At 40.4% G+C, this 19,082-nt stretch overlaps 3 protein-coding genes across 3 annotated transcripts; 1 reads left to right on the forward strand and 2 right to left on the reverse strand.

The window, feature by feature from the left end:
• Positions 1-3,937: 3,937 nt before the first annotated feature.
• Positions 3,938-13,368, reverse strand: LOC113571432 (tetraspanin-10). Its single transcript, XM_027000370.2, has 4 exons — positions 13,218-13,368; positions 6,743-6,890; positions 5,944-6,554; positions 3,938-4,990 (listed from the first exon to the last, which is right to left on the reverse strand). The coding sequence occupies exons 2-4, from the start codon at positions 6,830-6,832 to the stop codon at positions 4,663-4,665; spliced, it is 1,029 nt and encodes a 342-aa protein (XP_026856171.2). The 5' UTR covers positions 6,833-6,890; positions 13,218-13,368; the 3' UTR covers positions 3,938-4,662.
• An 880-nt stretch (positions 13,369-14,248) lies between these two features.
• On the forward strand, positions 14,249-16,728 carry si:dkey-282h22.5 (uncharacterized protein LOC107988040 homolog). The gene is made up of 4 exons (XM_035525740.1): positions 14,249-14,347; positions 14,682-14,783; positions 15,226-15,352; positions 15,840-16,728. The coding sequence occupies exons 2-4, from the start codon at positions 14,687-14,689 to the stop codon at positions 16,120-16,122; spliced, it is 507 nt and encodes a 168-aa protein (XP_035381633.1). The 5' UTR covers positions 14,249-14,347; positions 14,682-14,686; the 3' UTR covers positions 16,123-16,728.
• Positions 16,376-19,011, reverse strand: LOC113571392 (protein NATD1-like). Its single transcript, XM_027000295.2, has 4 exons — positions 18,818-19,011; positions 18,587-18,705; positions 18,430-18,478; positions 16,376-18,070 (listed from the first exon to the last, which is right to left on the reverse strand). Exons 1-4 carry the CDS (start codon positions 18,981-18,983, stop codon positions 18,000-18,002), a joined length of 405 nt encoding a protein of 134 aa, XP_026856096.2. The 5' UTR covers positions 18,984-19,011; the 3' UTR covers positions 16,376-17,999.
• Between the last annotated feature and the right edge of the window lie 71 nt (positions 19,012-19,082).

Below are 19,082 nucleotides of genomic sequence, written 5' to 3' on the forward strand. Positions count from 1 at the left end.
TTTCTGTAGGCCACAGGGAACGTGGCTTTCACTGACAGAGACATTGTTAATATGGCATGATGAAGACAAAATGTGGCACCACACACAGCCTAAACAGGAAACCTCCTAACTGTCTTCTGTTGTTGCACCTGGGTCAGTACCTTTGCAAGGTTAGGTTGGATCAGGGAACCAGGGAAGCTTAGGATGCAGGTGTGGGTCACGGTGATGCTGCTGGTAGTAGCAGCTTCTGCGGTGGAGGGCGGCTGGAATCTACAGTCTGCACTTCCTGGATCCCTCCAATATAATGCCCCAGTCCTTCAGCTGTTGTTGAACTGGAAAACTTTGGCAAACTCTGATGTATCAACGACGTATGAGTTTTTATAATGGCACACTGCCTTCAATGCAGCGGAAGGTACAAGAAAACAACACACTCCCTCCTAGCTGCCTTAGCCTAACAACCTCAAGCTTAGTTAGCCAGATAATTATATTACTGACTTTAGCTAGCTAGCATTCACAACAGACTAAACGTTAGGGTTTTTTTTCATTATAAACATTAAACGTTATAAACATGAATTGGTACGTAGTGTACGGTACTTGTTATTATTTGTTATGCCAGAGTTAGCTAGGTTAGCTACTTAGAAAATATAGGCAAACTAAAGAACGGCAGGTTTCGAATGTGTTTTATCAGATTGCCAGGTTTATTCGCGTGTTTCACACATTTCTATGAACACTGAGTGATACATACTTACAGGAAAACACGCTATATCGCTATATAATATACATACACGCTATATCGCTACACATAGAAGACGGTGGGACTTTCTCGCGCTCACTTTGAAAACAGGTCTTAAGTAACCGTGACTGCAGTATTTTCTTTTCCTATTACATCTTCATAGACTTTATGCCAGGTAGACAGCATTTTAACATTTTCCCAATCTTCTATTGTCCTATTTTGGTGGGCCAGTGCAAATTGTAGTCTCAGTTGCCTGTTCTTAGCGGTGTGGTCTTCTGCTGTTGTAACCCATCTGCTTAAAGGTTTAACATGTGTGTCCAGAGATGCTCTTCTGCAGTTGAATTACTGTTGCCTTTCTATCAGCTCAAACCAGCCTGGCCATTCTCCTCTGATCTCTTGCATCAACAAAGCAAATTTGCCCAGAGAACTGCCGCTCGCTGGATAGTTTCTCTTTTTCTGACCTTTCTGTGTAAACCCTAGAAATGTCTGTATGTGAAAATCCCAGTAGCAGTTTCTGAAATACTCAGACCAGCCCGTGTAGCACCAACAATCATGTCACGTTTAAAGTCACTTCAATTACGGTTTGAACTTCAGCAGATTCTTTCACGTCTGGCACATTTGCTCATCTGTGAATAGCACGGGGTGCCACTGGCTGACTAATTCTGGTGAGGATGTGCCATCTTGGACGAGCTGTGAAATCTGAATGGGCTGCAGGTACAGCCTCATGTCCTGAACACTGACACAGACCAGTTGAATGTCTTAAACACTCGTACAGAGGAATTGCCTGAAGACTGGTACAGACGGACAGCAAATTTATAGTTTGATATTATAAAACTACTTTTTAAAAATTACTAGTTATTTCCAATTTTATTATACAGTTCAGCCAATTCATGGAATTCTGATCATACAATAATATCACTATTTTAGGTATTTTAGTGGATCAACCCGTTTATCACACACTTGGATGTGATACGGGTTTGTAGTTTTACTCTAAGAATACTGAGTAGCAAGCACTTTGATAGGACTGTGAACGGCGTTTGTGCTGTGAGACAATGGCACCACCTAGTGGTAATGGCACAGGCAACAAGATGAACAATACTGGGTACACATACTTAGTACAGATGTTCAAAAGGTCCTTCAGTGTAGTCTTGAATAAGTAAAGCTAGATCCTTATACCAACATTACAGTCATATTTAGTGAAGTAGTCATATTAATTTAACAAATGTTATAGTGAGATATTTTAGCCTTAATTTATTGACTCCAATTAACTGTCTAATCTTAGATCTAATTATATATACTTTATTAGTGGAATTGTTTTCAGATTATTAGTAGATTACTTTGTGAATTCCAGTGTGTCCTCTGTCTCAAGACCAGGAAATATGATGTCCCTGTTGCACACTCAACCCCTCTTAAACACTTTTTAAAGAGGTGTTCACTGAACGTAGGTACTATATGTTGAAGTGTCCCTCTATCTTACGTAGGAGATATAGCAACACCAAGATGGGTTCCATTCCAAGGGACAACATGCACTGTCGTCAATAATTATATTTAAGCAACTCTTGATAAGAGTGTTTGTCAAATGGGTGTTGTGAGTCCACCCATAATGATGAATGTTGAGTGTTCCGTGTGCTGAGGAGGGATCTGATCTTAGACGGAGGTGTGAACACTGTTTGGGCATTAGCTGAATGGGTCTCAATATGGTTGCATGCTTGTGTGTGTAAAGTGCTCAGTCTGTGAGACAGCTGATGATGTGGGAGTGGAACAGGATCAGAGCAGACATGGACACCACACTCAGAGTGTGATCCACATGCAGATGTGTGTGTGTGTGTGTGTGTGTGTGTGTGTGTGTGTGTGTGAGCCCATTACTGGTTTAGCTGCTTTTGTTTAAACACTTATTTTATTCAGAATTTCATAAAGTAAGATTTATTTCTCACCTGGTTCTTCTAACCTTTAAATCTGTTTAGATATACAATTAATCAAGAATGGTTCTTGTTTTAACATTGTTTGATAGTCCTTATACAGACATATGTGTGTCACTTTCGAGGAAGGGGAAGGGGAGGACTTATGCAAGTGGTCCCTATGTAGCTGCTCCACTGATTTGGTTTTGCTTTATTTTCAAGCCTATCTGAGCAGTTAATCATTTCTGCATTCTAATACTATACTCTAAATATATGTGTAACCAAATTTAACAGAATTTGGTGGGATGAAAGTCTTCAAGATGAATTCTTATCCATTATGTTTTTTTACCCAAAAGAAAAAGCAGAAATAAAAGCAAAACAAATCGCACCATTCGCTTGTTCACAGTGAATGTAGTATGTATTATACACACAGTGGAATAAGATTGTGGCTAGATAATCTTATTCCTCTCCAGTCAGAGCTGTTCCTTATAAATAAAATAGGCTACATTTTTAAAAACCTATAAATATAGTAAAAAAACAAACAAATAAATAAATAATAAAACATATATATATATATATATATATATATATATTATGATCACAGAATAAATGAAAATGAATTGTCATAAAAATCCACTACTTTACTAGACACTTTTCAGTAGTTCTGTAGTTCTGCCACGTATACTTTCCCGAAGATCAATCTGTTTTAGATGTTTGTGTGCGATTCGTTTTAGAACATGACGTTGTAAGAGGGCATAAATCCATCCACATGTGAGAATCAAGTCTAATACAGATTTTCCATGCAAACTCTTGCAACTTCACATTCACCTCTATAATTCTTTCAGATTTATTTTAATGACTGTTTTTTAAGATTTACAGGCCTAAAAAGCCATTTATTCGAAGTGTAGGTAATGGGGTCTGAGCGGAAGGAGACATGAATACTGTATACGGACAAAAAATAATTCTCAGAGCATCACTGACAGGCATCATAAAATCATATAGCCTGTAAACTAGAAAGTAACATGTATCGTGTTTGGCCATATGTTTCTGTGAAGCAGCTACACACACACACAAGTGCGCTCAGAAGTAGTCTGACCAATGGTTGGGTGCAGGTTGCTGTTGGCTGCGAGAAGGCAGGACCTTTAACGAATGGTCAAAACAGCCCCACAGTGTATGACTACAGTAGACAGGAAATGTCAACATGAAAGGAAAGCCAGATCCTGGACATTTCAGAAATGTTAGAAATCTCGGACACACACATATTTAAGTCACAAAAAGAGGAAAAAAGGAAGTATGGTTACTGTAGTTAAAGTAAGCTCATCTGATTGTAATCCGAGTAATATGTGATTTATCGTCAACTAAACAAAAGAAAGTTTTTTCATTATGACTCATAGGAAACATATTGTGTTCACGAAAAACAAATCTCATGCTGATAGTGGGAAAAAAAACTATTTTCACTCAAACTGTGTTGTGCGTTAATGAAAGCAAAGAGACATGAACTTCACCAGAAAGATCTCACAAATACACATTTGGTTCCATTTACATATTGGAAGCAAATGGGAAAAAAATACCAAACATGCATCATGGCTAAGAAAAAACACATGGTACATACTTTACACATTTAAATAAATGCAGGCTACTGCTGTCACGGGAACCATTCAGCCGATTAAAAACATTTAAAAGGGGAATAAATAAAATCAGAAAGAAAAAGGAGTCATTCTTGTTTTCATTGTAATGTTATCCTTAACATATTTTTAAAATGAACCAGTAATGTAATTGCAGCCTTTTTCTGTAACCTTATCAAAATAGATATCTTTATCCTATCATGATTACGCAATTGCATGTGTTCCGTTACTAACCACCCCTGACCATAGATAACCACTTGGGGTTCCTAACATTACTTAGTGGGAGTAGTACTCTGAATACATGGCTAACTGCAGAAATAATAATGACGTACAGTAAAAGCCTTTAAATAATATAACAAACTGCCCCAGTAGTAAAGTGTCCTGAAATCTGGAACGTTTGTTTTGCAGTTAACAGGTGTCCATAATGTTAAGGTTGGTCTGTCCAGTGGCCCAATGAGACCTTGTTCCACTGGATCCTGTTGAGCAGGCTTGCGGTAAAGAGCAGCATGAGAATCTGGAGTGCCAGCAGGGTGATGGCCACCGTGCCTATGAGGCCGGAGTGGTGCTCTATCCAGCGGGAGACAGCGCCCAGGCAGCCCCCCAGGAAGACTACCCTGTGGGCAGTGAGTTCGTCCAGCCGGCGGGCGCCCGCCCCACACTGTGAGTTCCACACGCTGCCGTTCTCCAGTGGGTCCACACAGCAGGATGGGGGCACGCTGCACGCCCACATGCCAGGGGCTGTGCAGTTGAAGTAACTGTTGGGGTAAAAGAGACTGGCTTTCAGACACAAAACATGGGACAGCATTCAGACACAAGACTGATCGCATTGTGGGTTTACATTATATTAAGTTTACATTATATGGTTTGCTACTCTAATACAATCTAATAGACAGCATAATGTTATGGAGCAATGACGATTTTAAAACTAGAGGGTGCAAAAACAAAAAGTGTTAAAAATATTAACCTATAGGCCTGTATAAAAAGTTTGAATATTTCTCGTGTGTAGATATCTGACTCACGAGCCAGCACATATAGAATAATTGTGTGCACGTTTATCGTAATATATGGTCTTTTTCCATTCGCAAATGTTTTTTGTTTCTTGGTTTGACAGTTGTCCTCATGCGCCAAGTACATTACTTTAGGTTGCTTTGTGCTGGAGTTTTGACAAGGGGGTGCTTTTGACAGTTTGGGTCTGGCTCATGGGAGTTCTGTCAGCAAATGCTATTGATGGCTCCTGGTTTTGTGACTGACCACACTCTATGAAAAGCCTTCTCCAGAAGACAAGGATGGTGGACGAAGAGGAATGCAGACAGTTGGCATAGGTTTGAGAAAGAAAACATTTGAGAATGATAAAAGACAAAATGTTAAAACCCGAAGATTTATGTTTTTCATCTTGTGTTTTTGCGGCCTATAGTTTTGACATTGTCATGGCTCCATAACATTATGCTGTCTATCAAAGTTTATTAGAGTAGGAAATCAGGGCACTAAGGGTACTGTTTTCACAATGTGTGAAGCTTACATAAATGGTTACACAAGGCTTGGAGTGTTGCCTTCTGGAAGAAGGACAGTGCATTACATCAGCTCTTTTCTGTTCAGTTTTGTGCTGCTGTAGTCTCATCTCGCACAGTCGACTGTTTCTGATATTCTGTTTAATCCATATTTAATCACCACTCCCATTTTATACAATATTTAATCACCAATGCCTCACCTGTTGATCTCCCAGTCTTGATAGTTTTCCGCCCCGCAGCATTGAAGTCCCACCTGAATCTCGTCTATGATGAACCTGAGGTCTGTGTCGTCCTGGTAGCGGGCAACGGCTCCTAGCATGGCGGCACGCAGCACGCCTGTGATCCAATCTTGCAGGCCATAGGCCACGATGATAGCCAGCACCTGAGAAGCAAGCACAGCGAGCAGGGCGGTACAGAAGGTACGCATTAGGCAGCTGTTCTCCCGCAGGGCTCCAGCACAGCCCACCAGACACAACAGGGTGAGCGCCAGGCCACTGGTGGCCAGTGTCAACATGGGGTCCGTGCCCAGGCTCTCGAGCCTCTCCTGGGTGAGGGACTCCTTCTCTAGCAGACCCCAGAGCCCCAGGCCGAGGACACACAGGCCCAGTGCCCAGAAGAGCAGGTTGGTGGTGACCAGGACGTATTTCAGAAGGCAATCGCTGGGACCGCAGGGTTGGTGGTGGCGGGTGGACTGGCTGAGAAACATCCAGGAGGGGTGTCTGCTTCGCTCCCTATGATTGGAGGAACTTGACTCAGTTTTGCCCTCTGTACTGTCATCTGTGTCCAGGTTTGGAGGAGCAGAGGTGTCCTTCTGAAGGTTCCCATGGCAATGTGAAGAAAATAAAACAACCGTTAATGATTCATTTCTTTCAACCCCACTTTGATTCATTTCTATATTCTTATGCAAGAATAAGGTAACCGTCCTCAACTTTAAGATAAGATGGCCGAAGCGAACCAAGCAGAACATTGGCTGATAACCAGAGACAGAAGATATCTTACCCTTTGTATGAGTGGTCTGCTCTCATCATCCTGTTTGCTTGTTCTCTGCTCCCATAGGAAAGGAAACCTTGAAAGTGAAAAACGGCCCATCTCATATTGTTTGGAGACTCTTCACCGACTAAGGCGGTTAGGGAGAGATGCCAGCTGACTGCAAAGGCAAGCAAGAAAGAGGCAAATATGTTCACGATGGATGCTTGGAACGCAGCAGATTGAGCCAAACTGCAAAGGTGAGAAAGAGGCAGAGAGGCAGAGAAAGTCACGAGAGACGCCCCAAACACAGCACCCGAACTGAATGGAGAACATTTAGCTGGAAGCAGGGATGCTGCCCCGTCATGTGAGAGTCACACTGCTGGGATTAGAGTGTGTGTGTGTGTGTGTGTGTGTGTGTGTGTGTGTGTATGAGCCTGGTGGTGGTGATAACAAGGTCTAAAGAGGTTGGGCAGACCCATCTAACAAAATGCATGACAGTGTGTTACAGAGTAACAATATGCACATTGTAATGCTTCAAAGAATTCAAGGTGCAATATGATGCGAATCTCAGCAAAAACAAGGAATTTTTCAGTCTATTAAAACATTCAATAATATGATGTATTATCAGACCTGTTTCAATAATTAGAGTGCATTAGTTATTGGTAAATGTTTCTTGAGGGCTGACTTATTGTAAACTATGCAATAATGTAAAGGTAATGACTCCGAGACTAGATTTCAGATTTCTGTAAGACCTGACTTTGTAAGAGCTAAGAGTGTCATGTGTTAAGCTAAGATTGTTAAAAGTGTTGTAGTTTATCCTATATTTCATCTCTGTTAGTAGACCAGTGCTGATTTATCAGCTTCTGGATGTACAGCCCACTTTGGCAACAGTGGAGAGTAAAATTCCAGACAACAATGAACTCTGAAGTCGCACCAGTAAATCTGTCACACCCCGAGCTGAGAGGAATCCTCTATGAAATTAGCAGAACTTGCAGGACTGGATTCTCTTCCAACAGGAACAGCACTTCTTCACCCAGCTGAACAGCACTGAGGCAAATGGACTCTGCACCATATGAAGCATTCATCATATAGTCAGAACCCCTGAACCCTCTTAAGTGTCCTTCTTCTGTCCTTCTGTCCATAATTGTATGTAGGTTTGGATAAGAGGCATGAATGGTCATGTGAGGTGTAAAACATCTTGGTAAATACAAGGTTAAATTTGACAGCACTGTCAAAGTGTCCACAAAGGAACACTAGAAAATGAACCAGCAACAAAAAATATCCATGAACTACACTCAGACACAGAGCCATGAGCTCAGGCATGCAGTAAAGGCTGTCTGTGTTTGACAGTTCTTAGTTGTAATGTTCTGAGTGTGAACAGAGATGGAGTCACACGCAGTATGGTGAATGCAGTTTAATGGAGAATACAATTAGTCCACAGTCGTAATCCAAATATACTTGTGCAGGTCAAAATCCAGAAGAGCAGTCCATGAAGCAACCAGAACAGACAGGGAACAGGCAAATAGGGTAAGCCAATGAAACATGCGGTGATCCAATAAACCAGAAGAAATAGACACGATAACAAACAGCTCAGAAACATAACACAAGTGGACGAGACTTTGTGAAGACTGAATACAAACATGGGGTTTAAATACAAAGATTTAGCTAACAAGATACATGTGAAGGCAATAACAAGTAATGGAAACAAAATCAGGAAGTAAATAAACATAGCGGTGTTGCCGTTAGTTCTAACGTTTTGAAGCAAAACTCTGTACTAATCTTTAAAATAAAAGTCATAACATTTAAAAACATAACTCATTTGTAACCATTTAAAATAAAACTCAAACCTAACCTTTTAAAATGAAACTCAGTCATAACCTTTAGGACAAAACTGACACCTAATCATTCAAAATAAAACTCAGTAATAACCTTTTAAAAATATACCTCAGTTCTAAACTTTTATAACAAAACTCCTAATGTTTAAAAGATAAAGTCCTAATCTTTAAAAATTAAGCTCTGTCCTCATCTTTTAAATTAAAATTAAGATCCGGCCTTTTAAAATTAACACCAGTTCCACTAATTAAAGCTTTTTACAGTAACACCTGCAGTCTGCCCTATAAGAGCGTGATGTTGGTGTGGCCTCATTCCTTTAGTGGGTACCTCATTCACACATTCCAAGTAGGACTTTAGTGAACTTCACTACCTTTCGAAAATATTTAGGGAATACACACATCAAGAGCATGATTTTATCAGTCAAAAAAACAGAATTACACAGTTAATTTGGCTTTTGTGTGGAAAGCTACCATCCCCCCCCTCCCCGTTTTACTCACACAAATGAAATCCACATGCTGCTTCTGGCAAAGTAGCAGAGTAATTTGATCATATTAACCTTGATTCACTTCACTGACGCACCAGGTCAGGTGCTAAACTGCGAGAAATATGCCAAAAATATTCATTATGTACATTCCATGGAATAACTATTTAACATTCCTTTTTTTTTCCACAGGAAAAAATAGAAGAACTCACAGCAAAGCTTTGCATATGTCTTTTACTATCTTGAATACATGCATATGCAAGCACACACACACACACACACACACACACACCCCAATACATAGACAGAGAGAGGAAAAAAGGAGAGAATCAATCTGACAGTAATTAGTTCACCTGCCTCTCCAGAGGAGTGTGAACTTCCTGCACTGAAGCTCAGGGTCTGGAACGTCTCTCATCTCCTCGTAATTCAGAGCCTTTTTTATGTTGCTGGCGCTGAAATAAAATCTCCACATTTTTCTTTCACTTTCTTGTGCTCAAGCTTAGGGTGCTTTCCTCTGTACCAAGGCATTCTTTGCACTATCACCAAATTATTCATGCAATTCTCTTTAAGATTTGATATGGTCTACTGCCCTGTTGAGTTGCTGTCATGTAGCAGATGACTCCTGCCTTGCATATGCTTACCACACACCTCATCAGCTAAATAACAAGTCCATAATGAGGTCAGAATATAGTGCTAATTACAGTAAGACTAACTATAGTAATGTTAATTACCATAAGACTAATTGTGATTTTTGAATGGTATCACTTTACTGCTACATTCAGGCCATGTTTTGGTTCCTTGTTAACCATGATCTTAATTATGGATCATAAAACCAGTTCAATAGGACTATGTCCGATTTAATAGTGTCTGTGTGGAGAATGCACATCAAGCTCCTCTATTGGTATTATCACTGTTATCACTTCTCCCACACATTAATGATTTCTTCTATAAAGGTCTAACTTCTTTTTTTCTTATTTCTTATTCAAACATGGTTTTGAGCCGATGGGACAGACTTGATGACTTGGAACAAATTGAATCTTAGCACATACAAACCATCTCTGTAGTTTCTGCAGTTAGAACCTTTTTCGGGTAATCTCTCCATGGAAAAAGGGGGATTACAGGACTAATACAGAGATCTTTACTCCTGCTGAACCTTCTACGTTGGAGAATGGAGAGACAGCTAACTGCAAAACTGTGGACGTGGAGCTGATTTTCCTTCTCGCTGGCATCCGCAGCTTGAGTATGCCGTCATCCTTTCCAGGGTCCTGGGCCGATCTGCTCTGTGGAGAACCCCTAGCCCAGTGGGAACCTTGTTGAGCCTGGTGTGGGCGGGACTAGGGTGGACATTGGGGTAAGAAACTATGGTGTGAGAGCCATGACCCCTGGGTTTGGCCCTGGCCCTCTGTGTTAGATCATTCTTCACCCAGAGCTCCTCTCCAGTTCTGCCTCAGGTGTGAGACTCCTCGCCAGAAAATTAGACATCAACTGAAATAACAGGCACTGTACTGTTACCTTGAGTTAGGATGATTAATGTCCAGTGTGATTTCTAGATTGGATGAACATCCTGGAATAAGAGATAGTCTGCCTCAAAATGGATAAACACATACAGGAGTCGTGTCTTGTGCACATATCTCTGAGATCATTCACAGTTTATACAGGTCACGTGGACTAATTAAGAGTCATGCTCTCAGATAAAGAGAAGAGTACCTGGATACAAATTTACTATCCAGATAGACAGAGGACCAAGATACAGATACCATACTCAGATACCAGGAAACAGTTTGTAGATACAGGGCCCAGTTACAGATATAGTATCCAGATACAGGTATTCAGTTGGCATTCAGTCTTGAATAAGCATTAACTCTAAACAATAACAATGACATTATCAGGCCCATAAAAATGCTGGTAGATTCTACATCTTCTTTATCACTGATTATAACTCTAGATACTTGTAATCGGAAGGTTGCTGGTTCAAACCTCAACACTGCCAAGTTGCCCCTGAGCAAGGCTCTTAACCCTCAATTGATCAGGTTGTACTCAGTTATAATTGTAAGTCGCTTTGGATAAAAACGTCAGCTAAATGCCATAAATGTAAATGTAGATACTGCATCCTTTTCATCATTTGTAAACCCTTCTTTAGGTATATGTCTTATCACTTAGTCTTCACAGTTACACTGGCTCATTTATTCCTCAAACTCTACATAGCTTTGGTCCTTTAAGGATTTAGGAGATCACCTTCACACATAAACCCATATCCTGTGTTTTGCCATTGTTTATATCTGTACAACTTTTATACAGCTGAGTGGCTAGTCAGCCAAATCAAGCCAAATGCAATGTTATTTATATTCTTATAAATTCACTTTAGGCTTTATATTTGTAAGCCATTCTACATCATCCCTGTCATCTTCTGTCTTGTTAGACTTAAATGAGATTACAACTGTTTGCTAGTTTTATAGCCTGTCATTAAGGTCATTCTTCATACTGTACTTTATCACATAATGTGTCCCCTAATATTTTTTCTCACGCCTGTAACGCTGAGTCATGTCACTCCCTGCCTTTGACTACCTTCCCCATCAGCTTCATTACTCTACCTGTTTTGACCAGTTGCAGCCAACTCCTTCAATCTGCATCCCCTGATTATTGAATATTTCCATCTGTTCCCTATTTGTGTCTGCCTATTTAACCTGTCTGTTTCTGTTTCCACTTACCCACTGTGCAGTAGTGCCATGTATTGTCCATGTGTACTGAATGTTTCCTGTGTTTCTCTCTGGTTACTGACCTGTTTTAACTTCTGGTCAATGTCTCTGCCTGTTCTCACTCCAGTTTGTTCACTTTCTCTGACTGCTCTTTGGTTTCGTATACTTTGGACTAATATCTCATTTCCCCTGTGCTTGTCCCATTTTTTTGGGGTACCCTCTAGATTCTGACCTACACGTGTTTAGCTACTATGGTGCTGGATTATCCCTGTCTGAATAAATCTAATTTGTCTGCTCTTATCTGCGAGCGTCTGGGTTCAGTTTATTGTGTTACATCATGGCTTATCCTGTAATGTGTGAGTTATGGCTATGTGTTGCCAAAAGTTCCATGTTTTCCATTACTGCTTTCAAAGTTGACAACAGGAGCAGCTCCATCAACAACACTTGTGTTTGCCACACTAGATGCTAGTGGAGGTCATTTAGCTGCAGCTGCATGTAAACTTGTTTCTATCACCTTAGCAACACTACTTAGAAACACTAACATTTTTGAGCCAAGAACCCAAAATTAGGACGTGGTGATGAGATCAGAATTACAGGAAAACTGACTTTTGTGACACTGACAATGAGATTTTATTTTGTCTAATACACCTTGCCTGATTATAAAGTTTGATTGGATTACATCATTAAAACAACTTTATCAAGTTTTAAATGGTGCCAGACATCTGGTTTTAAAACAAATTTTAAAGTGTTTAAGTAAATTTTGTACTGGAATATTTGCCTGTTGTTGAGCTGCCAAGACACTGAAAACTTGCAGTTTTATGGATCCTTGAAATAAATTACTATAATATATTTATAACAGAGAAAAAACGGAATGTTTTTAGAATGTTTCTTTTTTTTCGAATAAAACAACAACTGGAAATGTTATTTCCTGTGCTGAATTGCATAAGCACAATGGTTTTTCACAAATCTTTTCTACAGCTCACCTCCTGTGGGATTAATAGCATCCAGAACAGATCCAATGCACGTTCAGAGCATTAACATTACGTAATTTAGGCTCCAAAAGTACACATCTGTACAAAGCCAAGCGGAACCTGTTTCAAAGCAAAACACTTGTTTCTATTTCAGCTTCACTTTATGAATCATGTTTCTTGTGCCAACAAATTGAGTCTTCACTATATGAGATGCCAAAAAATCAATCATTAATATGAATGGTGCCATTAATACACCCAAACACAGTATAATGTGCCAAGCACTTGGGCAAAATATACACATACAAAATACACACCCCTCCCCCCCTCTATAACAGCTCTACACTCAGCCATTCAGTCTCTTCTTCATGAACTGTCCAGGTCCCGTCTGTCTAGCACATGCGTTTTAATCCAGGCCAGACATCGATGTAACCTATTGCTCTTTCGACTGCCTGAATAAAAATATCCTGATTATATATTTTGATGTGGCTGCAGAGCACGTGAGGGGTGCATAGGTCTTGGTTTACCATAGCTCTTGGTTGCCTTCGTTACGGAGTGTGGTGGTGGCTGCTTCAAAGAGTCCAGATGTTCAGCAGACCATTACAGTGGGAAACAAGAATGCCACGCTGGAGCAAAGCTGTTACTTCAGACGCCTCTGCCCTGGAGCGGCGCCGTATCTCGGGGAGCTGCCGAGAGAGGTGTGTCTCCAATGGTGAGACATTCTGGGGTGGCTTAGTCAGTCAGGCTCTGCCTCCAGCCAGCGGTAAGACGTTTTTGGGTGAGTTAGTCAGTCAGGCCCCGCCTGCAGCCACCAGTGAATTGTTCTTGGTTGAATTAGTCAGTCAGGCCCCACCTCCAGCCAGCGGTGAGACGTTCTTGGTTGGGTTACTTGGCTAGGCCCCACCTCCAGGCAATGGGGAGATATTTTTGGGCAGGTTGCAGCAATGCTGCTGACAAGAGTAATGAGGCACAGTGTGGAACCATTAAACAACAGCCTCACCACTTGAATGGCCAACTATCTCAATGCTTACTTTGCTCATTATAAATTTTGAAGTTTGACCAATAACTTAAAACATGAATGACTAATGATTGGGTAACGTCTTAGATATGTTATAAACAAGATTTTTTGTGACTATAAATTCATTTAAACCAGATTTATATTTTAATCTTAATTTGTATTTTAATTTGACTGCTTATAGATTTCTGTTAACCTAAAACAATACATTGTAGTATCTACACAGTATGCACAATTCTGCATTCTGTAATTCTGCATCAGTATTTTAAACCCCAACTTTTCACTTTCTCTCTCTCTGTTCACTGTCTAACTTGTTTTTCAGTCTCTCTGTTTTTCTCTCTATCCTTCTGTTTCTCTCTGTCCCTCTGTTTCTCTTTTTCTCTCTCTTTGTCCCTCTCTACCTGTCTCTTGTCCCTCTCTCTGTAACTATCTGTTTCTCTCTCTATGTCTCTCTCTCTCTCTCTCTCTCTCTCTCTCTCTCTAGAGGCGGGAGCAGACTGAGGGATGGCTTTGGCTTCTGTGGCTTTGGATACTGATATAAGGCAGTAGACTTGACATGTTTCCTCAATGTAACCACACAGCTGGATCAGTCTAAGGCTTGGATATCAGGAACCAGAGGAACACAAACCAATCAACAGCCAGGTATTTGATTGCAACCCGTTGTCTGATTATAGTACTAACAGGGATAACTATATGATTAAGCTGATAAGGCAGGTTTACAGAGAGTCCAACACATGCTTCAAGAATTCTGCAGAAAAAAAATCTATGATACTAGTGCATCGCACAGAAATGAGCTCCAGATATCTGATTACAAGACAAATCACCGAACTTCTTTATCAGACTCCCTTTACAGTGTTTGGTCAGAAAATCCAGCATGAAAGCTCCTTTTCTCTCTAGGCTGTTTAGATCAGTAGCTATAGAGTTTGTTCTGACTGCATGTGTGAGATGTTAAATGACATCATTGTTGTTTTGCTAGCGACGATGACTATGGAGATAAGGAAGGCTCTGGCTCTGCTGACGCTGGTCTCACTGTGTGCTGCTCAGAAAAGGTGGAGCCAGGAAACACTGGAGCATAGAGGTAAAAGCTCTTGTGACACACGTAACAGTTGGGCAGTCAGCTAGGATGGCATGTTGAAGCATTCTGTAGCATCTCTCACTCCTGTGTTCTGCAATGCTTCGGTGCCACACTCGGACTCTAATGTGGTGCAGCAGGAGTGTTTTAAAGTTCTGGGCGAGGTCTAAAACAGCACTTTTCTGTAGTTGTTCATTAAGCAGCAGATGTGTAGCTTCGTTTTCTTATCGAAAGTGATCAGTTATAAGAAAACCATTTCATAGTATATTTATACAAAATGCAGCAGATGAAATGACTGTCACAAATCCTGCTGGCCATGCTAGTAGTCACTGAACCCCAGTTTAAAGTTCAGTGTGATTAATCATGTACTGAAACTGAAAATGGTTGGTATAGTTGGCTTGAATAGCCAGCAGCTAAGTTCAGACATTGACCTGCTCACTCTTTACAGACAAAGCAAACAACAAGGTTTGCTCCAACCTGACCCAGGTCCTGGACAACTGGAAATATGCTATTATGTACCAGGTGAAGGATCTGCTAGTCAATGACTATGCATCTGTCTTACCTGAATATGTCCGGTAAGTGACTGGTTGTACAGCAGAATTAACAGTGAAAACACAATGAAACAATGAAAGCATGTCAGCCCTATTTTAGTAGTATGGTGTCTGTTTATTAGCTGTTTAATCAAGTAAGAAAGTGTATCCATGGTTTGCTAGGAGTCAACTGTTTATTCAGCAAAATTAGACTCAATACTTTCTCATGGATACAGTGAAGTTATGTTGATGGACTGCTTTACCAGGGCCAGTAGACCTTTTTGTCCTGTGGATAGTTTCTTGCATGTAAATAGTTCATGCAGAAAATAGCAGTGTGTTTGTGTGTGTGTCATGTGGATATGTATGTCGCAGACATGCTACCAGTTGATAAAGTCTTATTAAACTAATGTTGCCATGCCCATGAGAAAGAAAACTGTATACTCTGACTTATGTAGCCCCTGACATGACATGGCATGGTACCTACAACTGTAGAAGTTTTTACATTTTGCCATTTCTGCAACGATATGTTTAGGATACAGCCACTGTCTGAAGCATTGAGTGATCTCTACAAGCAGTTCAACACTTTGAAGGAGAACCTGGCAAAACTCACAGAGAAATTTGACAAGGTGGAGACCTTTGTGGACGAGATCCAAGCCGGAAAAGTTCCCAAGTCCTCACTATGGATGGTTCCACAGCATTCCATCATAAGAGTCGGCGTTCCATCAGCTCGAACGCCTGTGAGGGCTTCCGTGAGAGTTCCTAACGCAGGACAGTGGGTCCGGAGGGCAAGAGTCAGAAAAGGCCCTGCCTCTTAGTGACTCTAGAATTTTAATAAGAATTTTGAAGCTACAGAATGGGAACCTAGTGAGAATATAAATAATTACAGGCATACTTCACCCAAAAATGCTAATGCTGCCAATAAGGAATAATCACTAGGAGCAGGTGGTCAGTACCATACTTACTGCTTGGTACTATGCTCACTGGTCAGTACCATAACTGGCCAGTATCATGCTCTCTGGTCAGTACCATACTCACTGGTCAATACTATACTCACTGGTCAATAAAGTGCTCAGTTTAGTACAATACTCACTGACTAGTCAGTATAGTACTCAATGGTCAGTACCGTGCTTACTGGTCAGTACAGTGGTCAGTGGTCAGGTCCGTACTCACCGGTCAGTGCCATACTCATGCCAGACACAGCAGCAGTTTTGGGGTGATGTATTTATTTTTTTAAAATGCTGGGAGTAATAGTAAAACTTTACCTACATTATCTTCTTTGCAAAAACGATTCCTAATCAGCAGTGCTGACAACACTTATAATTAATTATTTCATGGCAATGCTTAAATTTACTATGACATTTATGTGAATTGATGTAACTGCATCAGTCATGACTGGTATATCAGATAAAATGTAGAGTCTTTATAAGCTGTTATTTGTACAACATAATGGGTATGTTAATGCACTTTGAGGTCCTGCCGTCACCGAACACACAAGCTACAATGATGATGATGGTGATTATTATTATTAATATTTACATTTATATAGCACCTTTCTAATAGTCAAGGACATTTTACAGATATATATTAGCTTTTACAATCACTCACACACTGATGAGAATTGGCAGCCAATTTCCACATAGTGTACTCTCAATGGAAGCCTCCTGGGGGACTGGGGTGCAGGGGAAGGGGAGGAGCTTAAGACCAGGACAGCACCAATGCCATGAAGAAAACAGTGGGAATTTATGTGAATGTGGAATATATGTGAATGGTCTGTGTGTGAAAATCCCCAAGCATGGCATCTACAAACTATAAAAATTATAATATTATGTTAATGCTGATTAATTAATGCTGATAAATTAATTAATGCATTAATTAATTATTTATTATGGCTGCAAGACTATAGATTATAGTTTAATGGAATAAATGAATTTGTATTTGTAGGGCTTTTTGGACAAAGACTTATTTTTATTCATAGTAACACTTATACCATGACTGGGATTACTTCTGTTTAAAAAGGCACCCCATCTATATTTATATACACATATGAACACGTATCACTTTCAAACAATAAGCAAATGATGTTTATGCCATTTTAATCCAGGTTAGGGTTAATGTTAGTTCTGAAGACTGGGATTAGTATTAAGGCAAAGTTTGCATAGCTCCTTACATTGTTTCCTTAAATATCTGCTAGTTGGCATCATTAACGACCCCACACGAGATATATGAGAGTAAAATGAAATGAGTGGAGGGGCTTCGTGGAGTGGCTTTCCACCCACCCCATGACCTGAGTAGCACAGAGTTTGTGGCTACACTTATATTCGACATTTTCTGCAGGGACCTTAAAAGTTGTCTGATTTTCGGACAGATACTTTTGTCTGTGGTTTTCATCCCTTGATCACACGTCACATGCCCACAATGCGTAACCATAAATCCCACATCTATACTGAAGTGGCTACTTGGACTGAAGATAATGTAATCAAGCATGGACTGTTTATTAGCTGGGCCATTCAAGGAGGGTGGATTCCCTCTTGAGTCTTGACCTTCCCAAGGTTTCTTCCTTAATCTGACCATGGAATTTTCCTGTGACACTGTTGCCTCTGGCTCGCTCATTAGGGATCTATAAATTTGACTTGATCTAGAAATCTGTAACATACATATTTTACTCACCAAACTTAGCACCTACTTGTAGTATTTACATAGTGTGCAGTGACATCTTTTCCATTCTCCAATAGGAAAGCATGTGCTGACCACTGAGAACTGAATCTGTTAAACCAACGAGATACAATGTATTTGCTTTGACATGTATGTGACCCAGTAACATGCCAAAATAATATTGATCAATGAAAAGCAACCAGCAATTCAGGATGACAGGTAGGTGTCTGCCCAGGCATACAGCCAGAGAGGACGGGGAACAAAAAAGCAGGCCTAAAAGCGGATGCCTGGCAACTCTATATAAAACTAATCTTCAGTGTGTTCAACTGTATGTAAAACCAATCTTCAGTGTGTTCAACTCTATGTAAAACTAATCTTCAGTGTGTTCAACTCTATGTAAAACTAATCTTCAGTGTGTTCTTGGTATCTATGAAGTGGATTCTCATCCACATATTTTTTAATATACCAACATGAGATGCTGGCTTTTAATCTTTCTTCAATCACAAAGTCCAGTGCTGCCTGTGGAAGGGAAAGAGATGCTTACTTACACACGGTTCACACTTAACCATACCCCAGGATCACTGGACAAGTGAGAAATAGTTAAACCTTAACTAAAATAGACTTCACCTTTGCTAGATGTGCTGCTACACCTTTACCTCTGAAGGGCCCTGGAACCACAGTTGACAGTAAGTGAACGTGACCGTCGTTCTTATACGTGTATTTTAGCATCGCGCTGTCCACGGTACCTGCAGAAGATCACAAGCAATGAGGGAAAATGGCGATTTTAAAATAGATTTATTTTACTATGAGTGTCTACGAGACGTCCACAAAAAATACATATATAATAATTCAGGTCACCTTCGTGTTCCAGTCTGACGGTGAAACACCGCCGTTGTCTGTCGTGAATCACGCGATATGGTTCGTTGTTCAAAGCACAAAAAGGAGACTTCGACATTCTAAATTGTATTAGCGAAAGAATGCATATACAAAAGTTGTTTTGCGACAGCGGTCTGTGCAGTCCCATATTTGTATGTAGGAAGTTAGCTCGTGAATGTAATTTAACACCTGACCTTGAGTAGGCTTTCGCCGTCTTCTAGAAGCACATTCACGAGAACGTTCAAAT

Source organism: Electrophorus electricus, chromosome 1 (genome assembly GCF_013358815.1).
Source record: "Electrophorus electricus isolate fEleEle1 chromosome 1, fEleEle1.pri, whole genome shotgun sequence".
Lineage (NCBI taxonomy): Eukaryota > Metazoa > Chordata > Actinopteri > Gymnotiformes > Gymnotidae > Electrophorus > Electrophorus electricus.